This window comes from Onychomys torridus, chromosome 8 (assembly GCF_903995425.1).
Source record: "Onychomys torridus chromosome 8, mOncTor1.1, whole genome shotgun sequence".
NCBI lineage: Eukaryota > Metazoa > Chordata > Mammalia > Rodentia > Cricetidae > Onychomys > Onychomys torridus.
This window is the reverse complement of record NC_050450.1, coordinates 35,237,799-35,257,827: the sequence shown is the minus strand read 5'-3', so window position 1 is coordinate 35,257,827 and position 20,029 is coordinate 35,237,799. Positions and strand designations below refer to the sequence as shown.

The window sequence follows — 20,029 nt, the reverse complement described above, 5'->3', positions numbered from 1 at the left end:
AATACTACAGACAGGACTAAAGCACTAGGCAGGAGGATGTGTCTCCGAAGCCCCTTCATGCGGGAAGATAAAATGAGACCAGACCCATAGCATCAGTATAAAAAAAAAAAAAAAAAAGTGAGACCATAAAAGAAAATTGCCATGTCCCCAAACCTATAATTGAAAATTCAAACTTCATCCCCCATGCTTAATCCTAAGAAAGGGTGACAAGTTAAAGAGTAAAGATTCCGTCTTCATCATCCTGTGCATGTGACATGTCATTGAGGACACTTTTACGATCTTCAAGGTTGTCTGGCCTGTGAAGAGAGGAAAAGGCTGATTAAAAAACAGAAAAAAAAAAAAAAATCAAAGGACCTGCTAACCCAGGCTGAGGAACCAAGACTCAGATTCTATCCTGCCCAAGCCTCCTATTTTACAGGTGAGAAAACTGAGGCTATAGAGCACAGAGGACTTTTGCCAACCCCTTACAAAAAAAGAGAATACAACTTGCTTTGAAAAGTATAAAATTATTATCTAAATGCATTGATATCTCAAGGGATCCCAAGCTTTGAACTCAGAAAGTCACCTTGCAGGGCCTCAGATTCCCTACTTAATAATGCATTATTGTTAATAAATGCTGTGGTGCTGATACAATTAATTATTGCAATGATTTATACTAAATCTTTTCATTTATTGCACCCTAAAAGCTATAAACAGAACAGAGATATTCAAAATCTAATCCCAAAGACTCTTCAAAAAAAGCAAGCAGTGAAACATGCTGGTCTATGGGACAAAGGAACCAAATGTCAGGAAAAATGTTGCAAACACCTTATCTAATTTCCATATTGCTAACCCTCTTCTCAATGACTCCATACAAACAATGTGCTTTTGAAACAAGTCACTCGATGCTGCAAATAATTTCAAGTGAGGACACTGTGGCACACGTCCTCTTTCTTATGCTATACTTCCAATAATGCTCCCTGCTTTTCTTGCTCCTATTTTGGACATGCATGTAATATTAACTGAGACAGAGGTTAATGTGAGTTAAGACTCCACAGCCTTTTCTGCCTCTAATGCAATGTCTCTCTAACCCTGTGTTTCATCAGAACATAAGCACAAGTCATTAAACCACTGAGTAGTATCTAATCATGTGCAGCAGCCTGTATAATCATCGCAACAATCGGCCATGCAAGATGAATTACCTCTTGTGTCTCTGCAAACAATTGGCTGCTGTGACTCTCCCTGAAAAAACAAGGCCACAATGTGAGCAGAGCTCTGTGAACTGCTGGGAAAAGTTCACCCCCTTCCAAATAGACTAGATTGGATAGCCTCTCCTTCCCCGGGTTGATGATGGTGTTGTTAAATTTTTATTTTAAAATGTTTTTCATAAAACATATTTTGGTCATTTTTCTTCCCCTTCCCCAACTCCTACCAGTTCCTCCCCACCTCCCTACCCACCCAACTTCATATTCATGTTCTCTCTCTCTCTCTCTCTCTCTCTCTCTCTCTCTCTCTCTCTCTCTTAAAACATCAAAAACAAAAAAACCCTGGAAAACAACAACAAAAACGAAAATAAAAACAAACACACTAAAAGAAAGAAAATCAATAAGCAATAAGACAAAAATTATAAAACGAAATAGAAAGTACATGTGTGTACACACACACACACACACACACACACACGAAAGAAAGAAAAGAAAGAAAGAAAGAAAGAAAGAAAGAAAGAAAGAAAGAAAGAAAGAAAGAAAGAAAGGAAGAAAGAAAAAGAAAACATGGAATTCATTTTGTGTTAGTCAGCTATTCCTGGGCATGGGACCTGTCTTAGACTATGGGTTGATATATCCAGTGACACTTCATTGGAGAAAACAGATTTTCCCAACAGGTACCAATTGCAAATAGGTTCTGGTTTAGGACTGGGACTCTGTGTCTACTTCACTTCTCAGGGCTGGGATTTTTGTCCAGCTTGAATCTGTATAGGGCCTGTGCATGCCATGTGCAGCCTCTGTGCATGCTGTTACAGTCCCTGTGATTTCATATGTGCATCAGGCCTGTTTTGTCTGGAATATACTGTTCACTTGGAGTCATCCACCATCTCTGGCTCTTGTAATCTTCCTGCCTCCTCTTCCAAATAGAACCCTGAACCTTGAAAGGAGGGGTTTGATAAAGACCTCTCATTTGAGGCTGAGTGCTCCAAAGTCTGTCACTCTCTGTACATTGTCCAGTTAAGGATTTCTTTGTTATTTGCCATCTGCTGCAAGAAGGAGCCTCTCTGATAAGGGCTGAGCAATGCTCTGCTCAAAGGGTGTAAGCTATTGCACTTTTCAGTTATTTAGTAACATTACAAGGGCTTATCAAACTTTGTGTGTGTACATGAATGTCTGTGAATATTCATACATGTCTATATGTGTATGCAGGCATCTGTGCACAGCTATGTACATGCATGTGGAAACCAGATGTCAAGTTTGAGTTTTATTCCTGAAGCATGGCCCACCTTGCTCTTTGAAAGAGAATCTGTTACTGGCCTAGAGTTGCTGATGAGCTAGGCTGGCTGGCTAGAGAGCCTCAGAGATCCACCTATGTTAGCCTTCCCAGCACTGGGATTAGAAGCAAATGCCACAATGCTTGGCCTTTTTGCATGGGTTCTGAGTATCAAACTCAGGTCCTCATGCTTGTGGCAAAGACATTACTGATTAACCTACCTCTCCAGCACCTCATTTGGGTTTTAAAGCACTTTTATGAGATATATCAAGAATCATCTAAAACAGTAGCTATGACTTCATGTAAGTACTAATAGCAAGCCTCCAGGAAGTTCTAGATAGTTTTTGCAGTACTCTCCAAGAGCAGGTTCAATTGTGAATAATCTCATCTCACAGCTGACTATTGTGAAGCACCAGTTTTCCTGTTTTATAACAGTAGTGGGTGCTGTGTGCCTGTGCTTTATATGAAAACCACAATGCTAATTTCGAAGCTCCTTTTTGCAGGATTTATAGTTTTGTTTTTGGGGTGGAGAAGATGTAAAATCACAGGCCAGCTTCAGAATTTTATGTAAACTTTGAGCCCTGTCCCCTGAAAAATGTAAACATGGAAACATGAGCATATTGAAAAACCATTTCCAAGAATTCTCTCTCCTGAAGGCCACCTGTGGTCCCTAAGCAAGCCTGCTTCAAAGGTGCACATAGAGCAAGACTGTTGACAGTTTTACGTCTGTGACACTCCTTGAAAATATATGACAGGGGTTCAAGGGTGTTTTGAACTGTAAGAAAGGAGTATCAGGGCTAGAAAGATGGGTCAGTGGTTAGGAGCACAGGACATTCTTCCAGATGACCCAGGTTCAATTCCCAACACTGACATGGCAGTTCATAATTGTCTGTAAGTCCAGTTCCAAAGGATCTGATGCCCTCTTCTGGTTTCCATGAGCACCAGACACACATGTGGTATACAGACACATATGTAGGCAAAATACCCCCACCACCCACAAAAATAAATAAATAACCGATTTTATAAAGAGAATACCTGGGTAGTGGTGGCACATGCCTTTAATTCCAGCACTCAGGAGGCAGAGTCAGGTGGATCTCTGAGTTGGAGGCCAGCCTGGTCTACAGAGTGAGTTCCAGAACAGCCAGGGCTACAAATAGAAAACTTGCCTCAAAAAAATGAAACAGAGAGAGGGAGAGAGAGAAGGAGGGAGAGAGAGAGAGAGAGAGAGAGAGAGAGAGAGAGAGAGAGAGAGAGAGAGAGGAGTAACAACAGTCTTTTCTACACAAGGCAGTAACAAAGAGAAGAAATTAGGCAAACTTGTGTATGGCATCTGTGTCCTATCAGTGAAAGTGCTCTTGGTCCCAATTTTTCATTGTCAAAGTGTCAGCATTACCAAGCTTTTCTTTACAAATAAAGCAATTTGGTGGTGATGAATTTACCTGTCACCCCATGGCTGGGGTGAGGACAGTGAGGGAACTGGTCCTTTTCAGGAAAAAAGGAAAGAGAAGTAAACAGAAATATTCCCCCTCCATTGACACTCCTGAGACTCCACAGCTCTTCGATCCACCCACAAACATCCACTCCTGCAGGTCTATCACATCTGGCCCTGCCCACCTTACCTCGAAGGAGAAATGCCAGAAATATTGACACCATTAGCACAAACCCCACGCAGCAAGCAATGATCAAGATGTTGGTCTGTCTGTTGCTCTGCCAAAATACAGGCAAGGTGATTGGCTGAATGCCATCATCTCTGGAGGGTACCCTGGGATACATCTCACCCCAAGGATGACTTCTAGTTACCAATGATGTCATTATATCTCATGATATTCTTTCTGATATATCTCCATTCAAAACAAACAAAGATCTAAATCAAGTGTAACTTTCCCACTAAATACCCAAAGCATTTTTACCCCCATATTTGTCCCCATCTTAGACATCAGGTGTCTTGGGCTATCGTGTTCAGACATTGGGAGATTAAAAATATAATAACTATGTTGTGAGTTGTTTTCCACTATCAGATCTCTTCGTTGGGCACTGTCTTAAGCCTTTGAGCTCTCCCTAGACCTGTGTATTTCTTTCATGGCTGAATTCAGCTTCTAGATAACAAAATAGAAGGGAAGAAAAAGCTCAATTTCAAATTTTCTGTCAGGACGGTTCTGAAGGCATAGCCTGGGAGCCTAGCACATCAAAATGTTTCCAGGAGACTTGATCGGCCTTTTCCAACATTGTTCTCTCATAAATACCACAGTGCGATTTCCCAAGGGAGACAGATTTGTGATGTCACCAGGCAGCCTCACTCATTACTCATCACACAGAACATGAGAGTGGACATGAGACCTAGCCCTGTCTCCTTGTGATGGTTAATCTTTAGAACTTCATTGCAGTGAAGGGCACCTAGGAGATTTGAGAAGCCCGGCTCCAGGCATGTTGTGAGAATGTTTCCAAGCAGGATTAACCAAGCTGGGCACACCTGCCCTGACTGTGGACTACACCTACCAGTAGACTGGGGAGCTAGATGAAATGGAAGGGAGAAATGCCAAGAACACAGACATCCTCTCGTCTCCCTCTCTTTCTCCCTCTCTCTTTCCTTCTCTCTCTCTGTTTTTCCCCTGCTCTTTGGCTGCCAAGATGTGAGCTGTTTAGTTCTACCATGTTCTCTATACCATGATGAAAAAAAAACCAAAAAAAAAAAAACCCACCTAAATCCTGAGCAGAATAGCTCTTTCATTCTCTAAGTTGTTTCTATTTGGCATTCTGGCAAGGCAACAACAACAAAGCTAACTGTCTTAATTTCTTTTCCTGGTCCTGTAATGAATAATCATTAAGAAGCAGCTTGAGAGGAAAAGGATTTCTTCTGGCTCACAGTTCCAGTGTACTGTCCATCATGGCAGGGAAATCAAGTCAGCAGAAGCTTGAAGCCACTGGCCACATCACATCCACACCCCGGAAGCAGGGAGCATTGAATGCATGCCGCTGCCGCTGCTCTGCTCTGCTCCCTTTCTCTTCTAACACAGCCCAGGACTACAAGAGGGGATGACACCACCCACAGTGGGCGAGTCTCCCACCTCAGTTGATATAATCGATAGAATCCCTGACAGGTACATCCAGAGACCTGTCTCACAGGCAATTATGCATTCATTCTGTCAAGCTGACAGTTCACATCAAGCACCACAGTAACTAAACACTACAATTAAGCCATACAAATGAGATTGGCCAAAGTGCTACTTGTGTGGCTATGTGGTGAGTTTGCTATCTTTGGTTTTAAAATTAATACATCTTTTTAAAAAATATCTCACTGCTAACTTTGAGGAATTTAAAGGGCTGTTGCACTCAGCCGGGAAATCAGTCATCTTAGGAGGACATTCCTACTTCCCTTGGGCAGACTAAAGTGTTTCCCTCCTCCCTTCCTGTCTCATTCTCTAGTACACAGAAGACCAGAGCCAGCCAGAAACAGAAGCAAAGACATGACTGTCTCCCAGGAAAGACTGCCTTCACAGATATCTGTGATGCCTAATGTTTTTACTTGAAGCCACTTGAATAATTTTTGCAATAAACATAACTAAAAGGAAACCTCAAAAAAAAAAAAAAAAAAAAAAAAAACCTGAGCAACAGTGAGAGCAGGAATTGGCACGGTGGTTACATCAACAACACTGGGCGTCACACAAGGGACACATGCATGTTTTCATAAATATTTTTCTTTTTGCTTTTAGAGCATCTGTGCATGTTGAAGTAACGATCGATAGTACTTCTGCCACATGTACAAGTTCACAAATCTTTGACTACTTCATAATCGTTACTATGCATGTGCCATTTAGCAATATTCTATTTCTCCCAGCCCATCTGTGAAAACCTGTACTGGAAATTTCTAAAATCAAAGGCAAATGCTTCCAATACTTCCTAAATCTTTTACCTGGTTTGATGCAACCTTTCTCCACTGAGGTTCCCTTGTGGCTAATGCTGGGGAGGTAAAGAGAGGAAAATAGTTAGACTTCCTGTGGGAGAATTAAAGGTACCTGCTGAAATAGCTATCCACAGCCACCTGCTAAGCCAGAACCATCTATTCAATTCTGTAACACCATCTCTCTGTTTGTATATGTGATTTATGCAGATTTTCCCTGATATGACTCTACTCCAATGCCCACCTGCTCTCCAGCACAACCCCAGAGGAACAGAACATCTGTACTTTGCACATGGCTGAAAGGTGAACCAGAGAAAAAGCATTTTGCTTCTGTTTTTCTTTTCTTTTCTTTTTTTAATTATTACAACTTTTTAAAAAGTGATTTACTTTTATCTTATGTGTATGTGTGAATGCCTGCATGCATGTATGTGCACCACATCTGTGTCTGGAGCTCATGCCGGCCAGAAGAAGGCATCAGATCCCTTCTGGGACTGGAACTGGAATTCCAGGCAATCTTGAGCTGCCTGATATGGGTGCTGGGAACTAAACCTGGGTCCTCTGCAAGAGCAGCAAGTGGTCTCAATCACTGAGTCACCAATCCAATTTAAAGATTACATTTTATTTAGTGTGTGTACATGTCTGGGGAGGGGAGGCATGTATGTGCATATACACACATGTAAACCTGCTTGCTTGAGTTCCTGGATATGTGTGAACAGCAGAGGATGACATATGGGAATCATTTCTCTCCTTTTACCATGTTGGTCCTGAGTGTCCAAGTCAGGTTGTCAGGCTTGGTGGCAAGTACTTTTACCCATTAAGTCATCTCGACAGACCTGGCTTTGACTTTTCCAAAAGCCCTAGCCATGCATTCAAAACTCTTATCCAGCAAGGAAAACTATCCATCTCTCAGTTAACAAATATTTATTAAGAATTTATTATCAGCTACTCTGCTAGCTATACCCTAGACCTGTTGGAACTTACCACATAATACATAAAAAAAAAAATCAAACTTAAATAATAACATAGCAACATTTTGGTCAGTGATGAACCCCACACCTAACAATGGTACCATGAGTTATTACGGAGTCAAAAGATTTGATCAACTAATATGTCTTGGCCAGAAGAACGTCACTGCAAAATACATGGTTCACCTGTCTGCTGCTGTTCCTGCTGCTGTTGCTGTAAACCTGCTGTGCCATGAACTGCATGAGCATACAGCAAAGGCAATTCTGTACTTGACAGCAGATGGCTGCCATAGGCTTGTTCATTGTCCTATGTCTTTTATTGTTATTTTAGAGTATAGGCTTTGAACTTAGAATAATATTATATATACTGTAATACAACATACCCTGTTCCTCTAGCAGTAGCCTCATACACCTTGTGCTTGCCATGTCTCCTGATTGCATCTTTTTGTCCTCATGTGTTTGATTTGTTTCTTCCTCACACACTATACTGTGTGTTGTGTGTGTGTGCATTCATGCATGCATGCACATACATGCATATACATACCATATATACATATGTATATAATTTATATACCATGTCCATGTACACATGATGCATAGATATATCATGTGACTGAGGCATGCAGTAAACTATACCACTTAGAAATCTGGAAGTCTACTCTATGATGGTATCACAAGGGTCACCTTACTGTAAGACACCTCATCATTAAGCAACATGGAAGGTTGATAAAAACAGCCATACAGAACTTCATGAAGAAAGAGTAAAGGATATCCCACAGTGAACCATGAGGATGCAGACTCTTTGGAAGGGTCAGGAAAACTCCTATGAAAGGAGACATTAAAGATGAAACAAAAAAATCGTAACCAATAGCAGAGGTCCAAGGGTACTTCCCTCCAGCATCTCTCAAGACCTAAGCACCAACTGCTTACAATGCTGAGATGACTGCACCATAGACCTTATGCCCCTTGGGACATTGACAGTATGCCAGTGGAGGGAGGGCAGAAGGTTGATTTAGCCTACCAGACCAAGAGCAATAATGGATGTACACAAGCTGCTGAGGAAGGTAAGCCCAGGCAAGACACTCAGCTCAAGAATAAAAGTTCAGCAATGTGTCTATGAGAATGCACCTTACAGGCACAGAGTCCCTATCTGCCTGTTCAACATGACCTAGCGCATACTCAGTATTCAACAAATGTTTGCCAGTTTGACAGCTTAGAGGAGGTAAGGTTGTGCAAGAACTAGTTGGGCAAGGAATGGCAGTGAGGTATTTCAGACAGATAAAACAAGCCTAGCCAAGCCATGGAGACATAAAGCAGCATGGCTTCCATGCTGACATGCAAGCAACTGTGAAGATGCAACACCAGGGGCCGGACTAGCCAGAGGTTACCTCGTGCGCAGAACCTAGCCATGGAGGACCTTATTTTAACATGCTAAGACTCCACTGGGTTCTCAAGCCATTAAAAACCACAGAGATGTTTATGTAGGATGGAGCCTAATCAGGACAAGGGAACAGTCCAGAGGGACCTCATCTGATTCGGGGTCTGAAGTCCTGTGCTGGTAGACAGAAAAGGTAAGAGACAGGTTACAAAAATGTTTGATGGGGATAGGAAATTAAATATTGTCATTAAATGTGGGCTACAGATTTAAGAGCCTTAAGTAACTCCAAGTTCCCACTGGAGACACAGACTATTACCTATTGAGAAAGATTGAAGAGTGAAGGACAGGGGTAGATTCCTGAGGGAGACAGGTTATGTGACACACTCAGAGACACAGTGTTTACTATACTAGTGGGACACACACACACACCTTTTATGTGCCATTAAACAGCTGATCTATTTGAATCTGAATCCATTTTTGTAAACACAGTACAGCCAGAGATACCATACTCTTGGGGAATCATCAGTATCCAGCAAGCAGTTAAAGTCTTCAGAACATACATCCCATGAGAACAAGGGAAATCCTGATGAATATCAGGATTAGGAGGTGGGCTGGGGAGGTGGAAGAAAAAAAATAGGCAAAGAAACAGAAAAGGCCAACAGGAAGATTAAAAGTAACAGCCATGCAGAAACCAGAACAGAGAAAAGCATCCAAGAAAAACACAATATGATCTTATAATAAAAATACCACATTAAAAAACAAAACAAAACAGAGAGCTGGTGAGATGGCTGAGTGGGTAAGAACACCCACTCTGCAAGTGTGAGGGCCCAAGTTCAAAACTCCAAATTACTGAAACCCCCAGGATTAGAGGAGGGGTAGAGACAGGCAGATCTGAGAGCTAGCTGGCCAACCAAATAGCCTGGCAGAACCAGTGGGCTTCCTGTCCAACAAGGGACCCTGTCTCAAGGCAGTAAGGTGGAAGGCAGCAGAATAGCAGCCACCATCCTGCTTTGATTCCCACATGCATGAGTGCCCAGGTGCTTGCACCCATGTATTCACATGCATGTACACAGAAAACACGGAGACGGGGACCTGAATATTAAAGGATTCAGCCAAAAAAAAAAAAAAATCTCTGAAATCAATCACTTGTATTTTCTCCCCAGCTTTCTAGCTCTTGAGACTAAAGGAGAAGGTTTGGTAGCACCCACAATTGGTATCAGAGAGCTTATTTGTTCTTTGGGGAAAATGGGTTGTTGAATTCTAGGGAACACAAAAATGCAAGACGGAAAGTCAGTGTGTTCTCATCCCCTACAACCATCATTGCTATTTGTTTTTCTGTTATTGTCTCCCACAGCTGGAAATTGCAGGTAAGAATTCAAAACTCCTACCTTTGTTCTGCCAAATCCTATTGTACTGTAATCATCCATGATGGATCAGCTTGAAATTGAGGCCATCACATAGAAAGCCAGTCTGGGTCAGTTTTATCAGAGCTAATCTGTTTTAAATTGGAAAAGTCTAACATAAGAGACACTTTGCAAACACCAGCGCTGGGGTTTGATAGCAACCCCCCCCACCCCCCCCCCTCCACACACATTTTCATAAAATGTGAGAGGCCACATGGGGCATACTCCAAAGGCCACCGTGCTGTGCATGAAACAGCAACAGGATAAAGATCAGTGGTTACTTTCTTCCCTGTGAAATGCAGCCATGCCAGCCATCTGGAATGGAGCTGGTGTCAGATCCAAAGAAAACTCCATGTCCCCAAATTCCAAAAGACATGAGGGACAAACGGGGTATCTATGGTGACTGTTAGCATACCAAAGCGCATGCTGGCCTCCTTCAGTATCACAGGTATATACTACACATTTCAAAGTCCATGCTAGCATTCTAGTTCTTACCTCCTCCTCTACCCTAAACTGCCACCTGCTCACAAGCTTCCCCTTTCCCCAGCTACTCATTCTCCTTATAACTCTGATTTCTGTCTCCCTCTTTCTGTTCTGTCTCTGCTTCTCTCAGGTCCAATCTGCTGGTCATATTCAGTCTACTTCTTTCTCTGTCTGCTTTAGACTCTTTCAGATGCCTCTGGCTGTTCCCTCTCTCATATTTACAATAGAATCCTTCCCCTTAACTGTGGGTTAGTCATGTCAACAGTTTATACAGCTGGACCCACCAAGACTGTTTTCCATATAAATTGTTTCCAGACCCTTAGGTCCTGAAGGCCCTGAGCTCTATATAATACTGCAGAACAGGAGACTTCCAGAACCTGCTAGTGAAGCAATTCTGCAAGCGGGGAATGGTAGTGAGCTGAATAGTGCCTCCCTTTCCAGAGCAATATCCACTAGACCCTCAAGGTATGATTTTCATAAGAAGAGCCTTTCTTGCCTTTCACTGTATACAAATGCCAATGCACATTATATCAAAGACTGAAATTAAGATATGAAATTACCAGAGGGAAATTTGTTAGGGTAAAGATGTTTTGGCCCCCAGTTTACATGTCACAAAAGCAAAAAAAGAGAAAATTTAACACCAAATTAAAAGCTTCGGTACTACAAAGAAAACAAATAGGAGAAAACTTTGGGCCACTGTTATGTGATGACGGGTTGGTATCTAAGGTAAAAGAAACTCAAACAACTTGATAGTAAATATATGATGATCTGGTGCGCACTTCTTAAAGGAGGAGCTACATATCTCCACAAATATGGGAAAATGTTCATTACTAGTCAAGGAAACACAGATCAGATTCGGTGAAACCTCACCTCCCTCCAGCGGGGATCAAAGAGATGAGGGCATAGAGTTGTTGAGGAGTCAGGAGAGGTGAAGTCAGCAACTCTGCCTTGCTTCAGTTCCTTTTACTTTTTGTTGTTGTTGTTGCTTGTTTCGTTTTTCTGATTTCTTTTGGTTTCTTTTTTTAACATTCTTTTTTATTATTATTAAGAAATTTTCTATTCATTTTATATACCCCCTCTTCTTGCCCCCCAGCATCCCCCACAACCCACCCCCCATTCCCACCTCTCCCAAGTCAAGGTCTCCCATGGGGAGTCTGCAGAGCCTGGCACACTCAGCTGAGGCAGGTCCAAGCTCCTTCCCCGCTGCACCAAGGCTGCAAAGGTGTCACACCCTAGGCACTCGGCTCCAAAAAGCCTACCCATGCACCAGGGACAGATCCTGATCCCCCTGCCTGGGGGGCCCCCAAACAGTTCAAGCTAAACAACTGTCTCACATATCCAGAGGGCCTAATCCAGTCCCATGGGGGCTCCACAGCTATTGGTCTACAGTTCATGGGTATCCACTAGTGTGACTGGTTGATACCAATCCAACATCACATTAATAGTGGACCAAAGTTTTCTCCCTTTTGTTTTCTTTGTTGTACAAGTGCTTTTTAGTTTGGTGTCAAATGACTCAGTTGTGAGGCAGGGATGTGTGCCTTTAATCACTGGCTCTTCTTTCTGATCAAAATAATTATTGTGATGATTCAAAGAGTAAGTGCTGAGCAAGAGCTTGCTGGCATGCCAATTCTTTCTCGGGTATTGTCTCTTAAGGGGTAGTTCAAGGTCGAGATGTAATTTTGGAAGTTGGTGCTAATAAAAGACACTTATCAAGTACTTATTATATGCCAGAGCTGGACTCAGAGCTTTCATGCATTATTTTATTGTAAGGCATTGTCTAGATCCACAGGGAAGATTTGATTATTCTGTCTACTATATAGAAGAAACGGGTTTGGAATTTATCAGAGCTTGAAGCATAGGCCTCTATGATTCTCTGAACCTGGGCTTTTAAGCCTTTTATTGTTTCGTACATGGGGACTAAATGAAGTACCTGTTGGGTCACCTACAGGTATTATGAGATGAAGAGTAGGATGAAGTTGAAGAGAAGGATGAAGAAAGGCAAAAGGAAGACTTCCTCTTCCTCTCTCATGTCAAGGGAATCACATTTGATAGAGAAGAAAAGCCAGCTAACGGGACAGAGAAAGTTGCCAAAACTTGAACAGAAGATCAGAGTCAGTGCTTCTGAACTTATGGGTCACCACCTGGGCCACAACAAGCCAGGTTCAGTTTGTCCACCCTCCCTTATAAGCCAATTTCAAGAGCTAAATTAATAGCAAGAAGAAGAAACTGAGGCCACACTTGGGAGGAGGGACAGAGATATCCAATGACTCCTCCCCTCTTGAGTCCATCCTCACGGTCCTATAGTGATCATTTTAATCCAAGGCAAGAAATAAGAATAACTAAGTCCACATGTGGTCCCCGCCCCACGTTGTCTCAGCCCAGCCTGAGTCAACCTTGAAAGGTCATCTGGCAATTGTGAACTGTTCAGTGTAGGTGCTGGGTCGTCTGGAAGGGCAGCAAGTGGTCTGATCAGGATTCCAGTGTATCTTTTCATACTCTTGGCAGAAAAACAAAAACAACAGCAACAAAACCAGAACACAATGGGTGGTGGCTATTGATACATAAGCCTGTCCACACCACCGAAGCATGGGACACCTTTGACTAAAGTGACCATGACTTACTAGTTGTTTTGTTCTATTTTGCTTTAAGACAGGGTCTCATATCTCTCAGGCTAGCCTTGAACTCACCATGCAGCTGAGGAGTACCTGACTTCCTCCTGCCCCCATTTCCTGAGTGTTGAGATTATAAGAATGGATCCCAGCATCCAGTTTACACGGTGATGAAAATTGAGCTCAGGGTCTTATGCATGCTAGTCGAGCACTCTACCAATCAAGCTACAACCTCAGTTCCAACGTACTCAATTTTTACACACCCTTTGTCATTTACAGGGTAGCAACTAAAGATAATGTTACCTATTTTCATGGGTCTAAGCAAAATGTAGAAGAATAAAATGAAGATATGAAATTCTACCTCTAGCCATGCCTTCTTCCGAGAATCCTTTGAACTAATTGGAAAAAACAAAAAAACAAACAAAAACAAAACAAAACAAAAAACAAACCCAAAAAACAAAAACAAAACAAAAAACAAGCTTGCTTTGGAAAATGAAACTTGGCTGGCTTTGGAGAGAAAGTTACTATAAGAGGAGGGAAAAGAAGAAACATTTCCCCCAAACACCTTTACCATACTTTGCCAACACTTGGCCTCTGGAGCCAAGAATAGGAAAGTAAGAATCACAAGCAAGGAAAAATGTCATATTACCAGAACAGTGTTTGCTGTTGTGAGCTCTACTAGTCTGGCCTTGCGGTCCTCAGTCTGTCTGAGCACACACTGCTTTGACAGCACCAGGTGATGTGTGTACGCTGAGATCAAGCTGTGCCTCGTTGAAGATACTTTGTATTGTGTAAAACAGTATTTGTCACCCCTGCCATGCCCCAAGAGACTATGCTTTACAAGCAGCATTTGACTCAGTCTTGCCGGCTAACTCTGTGCCTTGTGGTATAAACACCACAAACTGTCCAAGGCCACTCATGAGGCCCAGACAGATAAATAACCAAAGGTTGGGACACCATACTCTAAACTTACCAAAGCAGATTAGGCCAATTAAAGTCATATCAGAAAAAGAAAACAAGTTTGAAAACTTACTGAACACACCAGATATGACAAGTACAGCATGCTCCCTGGACCCCATAAACAGGACATTTAACGTTATAATAATAATGTCTTCACCAGCCCGTATTCTAACCCTTTTGTAACCATTCTGTAATATAATATGTACATACATGTGGATATGTTTGCTGTGTGATATGTAATGTGTGATCTGAGAATTAACATTTGTACTTAAAATTAAAATAAAAGGGCTTGCAACCAGCCAGCTATCATAGGAACTCAGGAGCACTTGGCAAATTACAGCCAACAAAACTAATGTATCTTGTGAATCTGTTATTCAATAAATTCTGAGATTGTGGAAGGACACTGTCATCTATGCTTCTGACATAGAACACTAACAGTAGTGTAAAGATTCCTTTAGGGGTGAGAGAATAATAAACTTAAACATTAGAAAGGAACACAATATCCTGCTCTCAAGAAAGCTCTGTTGAGAGAAAATGGCAGCCAGACCAGGAACAAAGGTCAATCTGAAGTGGTGGGGGAAGGGACAGTCTGGAAAGCACCTGTCTTCCAAGTGCAAGGACCTTCCATCCCCAGCACCTGTGTAAAAAGGCATGTATAATGATGGCATGTATAATGGCATGTACTTATAATCTCCGCATTGGGAGGCAGAGACAGGAGGATCCCTGAGGCTCATTAGCCAAAAGTGTAGTCCACTTGGTAATCTCCAGGCCAGTGAGAGACTCTGACTCAAAAAGAAGAGGATGGTGGAGTTGAAGATGACATCTGAACACTGGTTGTCATCTGGCTTTCTCATGCACAGGTACCCTGCCCCCCCCATAGGAATGTGAGTACCTGTATGCTCACATTCACACACACACACACACACACACACACACACACACACACACACACACACACAGACATTAAAAAATATTTTTTTAAAGATCACTGGGATCAGTTTTCCACTATTCTACAAATAGTACTCCTCTATGCTACTTCCCAATCTTATATTTTTTAGAGCTATGGTTAAAAATGAAGAGCCCTGAAATGTGGCTGTAAGCCCCCGCTCTCTGTTAATGTAGCTGTCTGGTCTTAGGCAAGTCCTAGTACCTTTCACATAGCAAGACCATGGAGGCGAGAACGTGCCATCCTGGGTAAGGCTTCTTCCACTGAAGACCAAACACTTTGAAAGTAGAGAACACTGAACTAGTAGACATATGTACATAGAATTGCCTTACAAAATAAATTGCAGAAATCTGGAGGTCCTTGAAGAGAAGACTGAACTGCAGGTCTTATTTTTTTTTTTTTTAAGCCATGAATTGATTTCCACTCCTTAGATGTAAAGCGGAACCTCCACAGACTGAGAAAGATAAAAAGCACAAAGCAACCAAGAGGCAAGAGGGGACTGAAGACACCCCACCCCACCTCACCTCACCCCCAGCAGGAAAACCACTGATTGCAAAGTCGACAAAGCTGTCTAGAAAAGAGGCGATGAAAGCTTTCGAAACCTCACTCTCCCTGATGGTTGAGAGTTACTACTGGAAGATTTTTTAAAGCTTCTGAAACCTCCCAGAGTTTGTCATTTTGTCGCTCATTGGCTGTTTCCCTAGCATGATTAGCAGTTTTAAAAATGCCATAAAACTAAAAAGTATCTGAGTTCTCAGCAAGAATATTGAGTTAGCCCACAGCCGGTGTAAATGGCCTCTTATTATATATCTTCCCCACCAGCCCAAAAGGGAGGGCTGTGGCAGCAGAGTAAAGAATCAAGGAAAAGGGGATCTTTCATGATGACTATCATTTACCAGTCAATAATTACTCATTAGCCTTTTCTCGTGCATTTCTGTTCTTAATGGCTCGGATATAAGCACCACTATCATCTACATCTTATATTTTGAAGAAACTGTGATTTAGAAAAGGACAAAGTAATTCACCGAGATTGTTGAAAATGAAAATAAATCGCCACAGCATGGTGATATAACTGTGAGACATTAGATTCCCATAGAGCTCCTTTCCACACTTACGGGACGCTATGCAGAAGGCTGTGAGGAGCTCCACAAAAGGGGATTGAGGAATCCATGAACAGAAGGGATAAATAGGGACCATGTCACACATTTCTGCTATGAAATACAAAGGATTAGAGAATTCTCCAATGTCTACATTTGAGAAAAAAAAGGAAACTCATGTACAACCTTCTTTGGAGTTTTTCTTGTTATTTGGTTGAATTATAATTATAATTACTAACCATTTGAAGCAGTACAGAAGTTTTTGGAGAGTCTAATGTGGCTGATGAAGTTATTCACTTCTTGCAAGCAGAGAGACAAAGGGGTAACAGGCAGGGTACCCCCAAAGACCTGTTCCTGCCATTTACTTCCTCCAGCTACTTCTCATCTCCCCAGATTTTCAGAACCTTCCAAACTAGCATCACTGGGAGCTGAGAGACAGTCTTTGTGTTAAAAGTACTTCCTGCTCTTCCAAAGGACCTGAGTCCAGTTCCCAGAACCCAAGTGGGGTGGCCTACAACTGCTTGTACCTCCACTCCAGGGGATCTGATGCCCTCTCATGGCCTCTGTGGGAACCCACACACATGTGACAAATGGACTCACATACACACACACACACACACACACACACACACACACACGGACACATAGACACACAGACACACGGACACACGGACATGGACGCACATAAATAAAATAGCATCAATGGCTGGAGATCCAGCTCCCTGACACATAAGCTTGTAGCACCCCCAACGCTTGATAACACTAACACAAGCAACAACTAAAAAGTAACTGCTACAAGTGGACTGACTGCCAGGACAGAGCATCTGAGAGCTGTGTAGCCTCAGGACATTTAGATAAAATAGGACTCTAAATATCTACCAAAGAGATCCTAAATGAAGTGGTACATGAAAACACCCTAGCGTTGACCCAGCACTTAATAGATGCTAAGTGAACCCCAGTTTCTTCCATAATGACAGGTGACATGGAGATGGTCCGTCTTACAACATGGTCCTCCTTTGCAGTGTAGCCACTGACAGGGCAGCAAGAATTCTGTCTGCTGGAATTTGGCCATAGAGAAGTGAAATGACAATTATCTCTTGTAATTCAATATAAACCAGTTTAAGGTTTGGATGGAATGAAAGCACTCTGCATGTCCTCCATCACATTTCTCTTTCTTGCATTCTCTTTTACTGGAAAACAGTACCCACCTTTACCCCAACCCATGAACAAAGAATGATGAATCTTGACAGTCAGTCTCCCCTAAGTTGTCAACTTCTAGTCCAGATTTCTGTCCACCCTCTCCATGAGTGGGCACAAGTCAGAGCTTCTCAACATCAGATCCCCCTCACATTTCCTCTTGATTCATAGTCCTACATTAAGACTCATCATCTCCCCTCCACTCAGGCCTATCTGTCCCCTGCAATACTTTCTTCAGAGCCTCCAAGAGTGATGCTGCATTGACTCCTCCACACAGTTGAAGGACACGTGTTTTCTCTAATGAACACAAAGACATATGCTCTAGCTCTGTTAACGAGAACAAGAGAGGAACAAGATGACATGTTCTTGGGCGACCAAAAACAAAGGGAGCAAATGGTTGCATCAAGTGAAGGGAGTATATGGAGAAGCAGTTAATCTGTGGGAGGAGAAACAAATTGACTCCAGCCTTTTCCAAGGACAATTTTGTAATAGCTATTAAATTTAATAGTGCACATTTTTCAAGATAACATCTCTACTTCATTGCCAGCTCTCCTAAAGAAACACTTGCATAAGTACTTAAGGAAGTACCCAGGCTGAAGGAAGTGCATAGTTATGTGTCTATAAGGCTAAAACACCAGGGCAACTGAAATGTCACTCAACAGGTAATGAAATAACTCACAGCAGCTAACATGACAAGGCAAGCCTCTACCCAGAATGAGAAAGGAAGTGGTCTGATGTACAAATGAGATGAATAAAACCAAATGCAAAGTCTTCATGTGGCATTAATGGATTTAAAAAAAAAAACAACATATGCAAGGAAGAAGAGTAGATGAGAAACAGCAAGGAATGATAGTATCAATGTTTATAGGGTACAGAGCAGGAAGAAGCTGAAAGGCTGCATTCTGCTTTAGAGGTCACAGAACTGGTGAGGTGCTGTGGAGGAGAAGGTGTTCATGACAGAAATGAATACAAACAGGCAAACAGCAGGAACCACCTGCCCACTCCAATGGAAAAATCCTTATAATGAGCCTTTTAAAAAAGGTGTCTAGTATAGCCAAGCATGGTGGCACACACGTTTAATTGCAGTACTTGGGTGTCAGAGGCAGGCAGATCTCTGAGAGTTCAAGGCCAGCCTGGTCTACAAAGTGAGTTCTAGGACAGCCAGGGCTATACAGAGAATCCATGTCTTAAAAACACAAAAACAAATATATCTTGTAGGGCTGGACCAACAGCTCAGCAGTTGAGAGCATTTGCTGGTCTTCCAGAAGACTCAGTTCCATGCACTCACATAAGTGGCTTACAACTGCCTGAAACTGCAGCTTCAAGGGATCCAATGCCTCTATGAGCGCCCCCCACATGTGTGGCATTCACTCACACAGACACACAGACACACAGACACACACAACACACACACACATATGTATATATATATACACACACACACGTCTATCAGTATAAAGCTTTTAAGTGTACAGTGTGGTCCAATGAGATGGTTTAGTGGATAGTTGATGGTACACATGGCTCCAGACCCAGAGCTGGCAGTAAACTGTATCACTGCCATGTTGGGAAGCTGACAGGGACAGAGCCAGCAGCCACAGCTGCCATTTCAGTCTTACAAAGATGGATATTACACAGACAATCTGGTTTTTCTTGTCTTTGGGATTTTTAATTGCAGAAAAAGATTTGATCGTAAAAGCTGTTGAGTTAAACAAATATGTAAATTTTAAAGGTAGCTTGACTTCAAAATTTAGATATAAGGATATGTTGCTTTGGAAAAGAGTCTCTGCTTTTGTTTCCACAGAAAGCCAGAGACTGTGGATTTGTTCCAGATTAAGATACATCAGGTTTGATCAGCCAAGACCACCTGAAAGGTCTTCGATGACACCATGGCCCAGATGATCCAACATCCAGAATGGTTTCAAGGCAACTGGCTCAGAGGTTTACCCTCACAGACTACTCCATAATCCTAAAATTTTCTTTGTGTCCCTATAAGATACAGCGCCCCCCTCCAGCAGAAAGTAGTAAGAAAAACTACGTCCAATTTCCCCAAAATTATCAAGCTGGCTTTGGAGATGGAATTGGCTCACCCCTTCTCTAAACCCAGACATATTGCTAAAAGAAAAGGTTAAGAGATTTTTATATCCCAAATCAGAAGAGCCCTCTGGTGTGGGACAGAAAAAAACCAATATTTTTATTTAAAGCAGGTTTATTATAAATGCGATCTCTTTCTAAAGAAGAAAAGGGGATATGATACAGATATAATAGGATGAAAGGTAGATTAAGGAACTTACTTCTAAAGAACAACAATTTGTTTAAAATATTTTACATTAGTATAGATTTTAGTCTATTGATACAAACTTAAAGTTAATTTTGTTATACTGTGTGCATATTTCTACTCTTATTTAAGGTATTATGTTTGTATAGCTCATTTTAAATTGAAATGGATAATTAAAAATTAATAATTAATATTAGTCATCTATGATAATCATACTCATAGCCATGTTAGTTAGGTCTTCTGGATATACATAGAGATATTTCAGATAGATAGGTAATCTTCAAATACTTCAAAGACCTACAGAATATGGCACTTAAAATACTTTTAAAATTTAGACTTTCTGGACAGTGAGACATGTCTG

General features: G+C 41.8%; 1 protein-coding gene across 1 annotated transcript in view; it reads right to left on the bottom strand.

Annotated features, from left to right (window-relative positions):
• Nucleotides 1–211: 211 nt before the first annotated feature.
• LOC118588641 (T-cell immunoglobulin and mucin domain-containing protein 4-like) overlaps nucleotides 212–20,029 on the bottom strand; it is a 30,674-nt gene continuing 10,856 nt past the window's right edge. The window contains exons 6-9 of the mRNA XM_036195213.1: nucleotides 6,368–6,414; nucleotides 4,077–4,164; nucleotides 1,182–1,221; nucleotides 212–296 (exon numbers count right to left, since the gene is read on the bottom strand). Of these exons, the coding sequence (XP_036051106.1) occupies nucleotides 212–296; nucleotides 1,182–1,221; nucleotides 4,077–4,164; nucleotides 6,368–6,414 (260 nt within the window). The remainder of the gene's footprint in view (nucleotides 297–1,181; nucleotides 1,222–4,076; nucleotides 4,165–6,367; nucleotides 6,415–20,029) is intronic.